Source organism: Sitodiplosis mosellana, unplaced genomic scaffold (genome assembly GCF_009176505.1).
Source record: "Sitodiplosis mosellana isolate CC-2019 unplaced genomic scaffold, AAFC_SMos_1.0 Smas_scaffold_934, whole genome shotgun sequence".
Taxonomy (NCBI): domain Eukaryota; kingdom Metazoa; phylum Arthropoda; class Insecta; order Diptera; family Cecidomyiidae; genus Sitodiplosis; species Sitodiplosis mosellana.
The window spans coordinates 1-4,292 of record NW_022596176.1 but is presented as its reverse complement, the minus strand read 5'-3'; the positions used below and the strand labels follow the sequence as shown (position 1 = coordinate 4,292).

The following is a 4,292-nucleotide window of genomic DNA, read 5'->3' as shown; positions in this document are numbered from 1 at the left end:
GACGCGAACAAAATGCTTTTTTACACTCTTTACGCCTGCTTCCCAAAAAAAAAATCATAAGAAGTTTTCTCGGCTAAGACTTTGAATGAATCCTTCACTGAAGACCAATCGGGAAATTTTCGTATATTGATTTTATTTAGATAATTCCTCGAAAATTTAGTTTAGAAGAAACCAGTAGCAATTATGCGCATATTTCAATGAAACATTCTCATAAACGTTGCCTCACACATTCGATTATGAAAATATGACTCACACTCTTGAGCTCATTTCAATTTTGCTGCTGAATTTATGCTTACAAAAAATGATTTCTTTCTTATCAACGCATGAATTTCGAGCAAAATTTGATGAATTTGAAGAAAATCAGTATAAATCAGTACAAAAAACCAAAATTCAGTATATATAGGGGAGATGTCCCACATACGGGTCAGCACCACATACGGGTCACCCATACTATCTCATCACAGAAAGCAAATATGGCCGACCCGACTACTGTCAAATTGTTTTCTCAACCGAGGCAAGTTTTTGGTAGTATTTCGAAGTGAATAGACGTACCTCGTGTGCTAGTTTTATTTTTTCACTTTAAAATTGTTGAAAAAGTACTTTTCCAATTTTTTGCGAAGTGTTATTACGCATAGTTTATCAACCGAAAAAGGTAAGTGTGATACACATAAATTCAGTATTTTTCTTAAATTTTAACATGAAATAAGCGTTCCAAGTGATTTGTGGTCTGAATTTTTTTTTTTGGTGTCATGTTCAAAATGGCGTCTATCCTACATAAGGGTCACACAGTGGCACCACATACGGGTCACCTCATTTTTTCAAACGTCATGCATGTTTATGTCATTATAACCTAATGAAAGTGTTTTTATATCATTTTAATAGTGTTTTTATTTATATTTTTGGTATTTTAGCCATGTCTCTTCCCAAAATATCAAAAAAATCATCCAAACCAACAAAATTAAGCCAACCCAACAAGAAAGTTGATGCTCAATCGTTGCTGAAGGCTATTAAAGCATGTTCGCTGGAAGGAAAACGTCAGCGTATACTTTAGAAGCTGCAACCGAAGATGGCATCGGTGAAGAAGATCAACGGCGCCTAGTTGTAACTGTTGATGCACCTGTTGTTGGTCGAGAAGAGGAAGTGCCACTTGCTGAAGAAGCAGAAGAAGAAAAAGAAGCTTCAATGACTTCTCTATTTACCTCAACCACATCACTTTTGGATTCGATTGGTCCAATGCAAGCTGCAACACCGAAACCACCATCAAACTGTGGCCGAAAGCCGATGCAAAGTGCTTTGTTGATTTCTCCGGAAAACATCACTAGATTGAAGGAGGTCAAAGCACGGAAGTTGGCAAAAGAAGCAAAAGCAGCATCGACAACAAAACCAAAACCAAAGGCCAATAAATAGTCTTACCTCCGTAAGACGAACTTTTCCGCACCGTTTTAATAGCGTTCAGCTTTTATTCAGATTTTGCCTAGGATATTTATGAGAATTTTCAGAAAAAAACAACAGTACGTTCATGTATTTTATGAAAAATTGGCTTAAGATTTACCTCTCTTTCAAAAATGCAAAATAATCAAGTATTGAAAAACTGAACTTTAATCGAAGAACTGCAAATCAGTCAAATATTTCGAGAATGAACTTTTTGTTTCTTTTTTGATGAAATTAGACAAAAGTTACCAAATCGAAATCAATTGGTCATTATTGCGATGCAACACTTTTTATTTTTATTTTTTTTTTACTTTATTAAACACCGCCAAGCTCTGGCTGAATATAATGTGGGGTTTGATTGAGGTTTGGCAGGAAAAGAGTGCAAGACTGTTACATATTTAAAATAATAAACAATTAGTAGCAATAGGTTTCGATAACTATCAGTTCTCGCCTCGTTAAAAACCATGCTCTTTTCGTAAATTATGCGGTAATCACAATAGTAGGAACATGAAAACGAAAACAGTCATGCAACCAAGATGGAAATGCCTGATATTAGTCTATGGCAAACGGTCCAAGATAACCTTTGGTAAACGTTTCCAAGGGACAAAGGCTATGTGAAGCGTTTAATTACGCGTTAATTTGAGACTCTAGGACAGCAAAAGTCGTCGCTCAATTTATACCGGTTGAAATGCTCAATAGCCAAACTGGCAAAGTAACAGTAATAAAACGAATCGGTTGGCTTTCAATAATGAACTGAACCTTTAATTAATATTTTGGTTGACTTAAATATGTAATACATGCGGAAACAAATATGTTAAATTGACAAAACCTAAAACATTACATAAACATGACCCGAATAAATAATATAGGCCAATGCAAACCAAATTTACTGTGCGTTGCACTTTCGTATAATATATTTTTTGTGCTTTGCACACCGGTAGATAAATTGACGAGAAATTTTACGTCTGTAAAGGCAGATCCATGTTGATTGCAGAGTGCATTGAGTTGACATGGACTATGATTTGAAACGTAACTAGAGCATTTGATGCTATTTGATAAATAATTCAAATTTGATTTCAATGATAAAAATATTAAGTCGCCAACTCGTGGATGGCTTTAACAAAGAACAAAATGAATTTACAATAAATAAGTGTAAACATCACAGAAAGGTATCATCATTTCAATACATATGGAAGGAATGTACGGAATTTTTTTTAACAAGTATCCAAACACTTAGACAAAAATAAAAATGTGTGTATTATTTATTGTGGAAACAGCTGTAGTTCATTTGTTTCGTATATTCTTTTGATGTGGTTTCGTAGTTCGCTAGTCTTTTTTAAATTATCTGTTTCGTGCTGTTTGATTTTTAGATGGTATGTTGCAGGGTTGTGTCCTAAAATGATGGTTGTGGCGTATGCAATCGAGAAAATGCCACAGGAACATCCATCTGGTTGCAACGTTGCCGGTTCGATGAATTGATAATGTGCTCCGGGGTACAGGCGAGTGAGGATGTTTCGTTGATATACGTCCAATCTTTTGCCATGATTGCCCTCCCCGTGTAGACTGTATAGTGAACTGTGGTGTAATGGCCAAGAAAGCTGGCCTGACCGCTGTATATTATTTGCAGATCGTCTCGTTCGGCTAGAAGTCGTTTGTATCGCTCTTGTTTTTGTCCATAGCAGACTGGATGCATGTCGAATGGTATGGTTCTGTTTGCGTTCACCAAATTTATAATGAACATATCGATTGACAAATCATTTAAGAATTCTGTTCCAACAATTTGGTTTGTGATTGATTCTAGATCTGTATTCTTTGTAGTTTCACACAAGTCTCCGATTTCGTAGTAAAATCCATCCTCTTCCAACTCGGTGTTTGAGTACTGAAAGAATGAACTTAAAGTAAACAAGAAAACTCTGACCGGCCGGTCGGATTGCTTTTAGTTAACTGATTGGTTTTATTGAACATAATGAAAAAGGCGGCAGAGAAATGTCACCTCGCTGTGTTGTGCGATGCGATGTGACAATCTCAGGGTTGTATAATATTTGAACGTTTATAAAGTGTTCGTACCCGAACATACTGCCCCCGCTGCGGAGCGAAACTAAATTTATTTAAATGAACAACAATAATTTAGAATGAGAACAGACAAGCTGAGAAGCAGCAAGCCAAAGTAACAATATGAAAAGTGAAATGGTTTGTACAATGAATTAAAACTAAATATATCATTCATCGTTGATTGGCAAGCGTGCAATTTTGTTAATTCCTCGTTTGAATGTGGACGATCCAAGCTTCACTTCAACATTTCTCACACATCCATCATCTCTTGGGAATGTTGTAATTACTCGTGCCAGCGGCCAGTGAGTAGGCGGTAAGTTGTCATGATTGACGAGCACAATGTCTCCAACTTCGATGTTTTCCTTCTTCTGATTCCATTTCGATGTTTCGATTTGCTGCGCTACATATTTACTATGCCAGCGTGACCAAAATTCTTGAGCAATCTTTTGAATCAAACGCCAACGCGTCAATCTGTTGTCCGGTATCGATGTGTAATCAAATTGTATTGGGCCAATCAATCGGCGACCAACGACCAAATGAGCTGGTGTGAGCGCTTCGCATGCTGTTGGGTCATCATCAAGAGCAATCAGTGGGCGACTATTCATGCAAGCTGCAACTGATGCTAAAACGGTGGCAAATTCTTCGAAAGTCAATATCTGCGTGTCAATAACACGACGCAAGTGATTCTTTGCACTTCTTACGGCTCGTTCCCACAATCCTCCTTGATTCGGCGATAATGGTGCGATAAAATTCCATCGAATGCGCTTAAGACGAAGGCATTCATCAGCCACTTGCTCCCAGTGTTCAAA

The 4,292-nt window shown here is 37.0% G+C and overlaps 1 protein-coding gene across 1 annotated transcript; it reads right to left on the bottom strand.

The window, feature by feature from the left end:
- Positions 1-3,650: 3,650 nt before the first annotated feature.
- On the bottom strand, positions 3,651-4,247 carry LOC129571001 (uncharacterized; the record flags this gene model as incomplete). Its single annotated transcript, XM_055450734.1, has 1 exon — positions 3,651-4,247. A coding segment is annotated over one exon (597 nt), but the record flags the coding sequence as incomplete, so codon positions are not given.
- Positions 4,248-4,292: the final 45 nt, after the last annotated feature.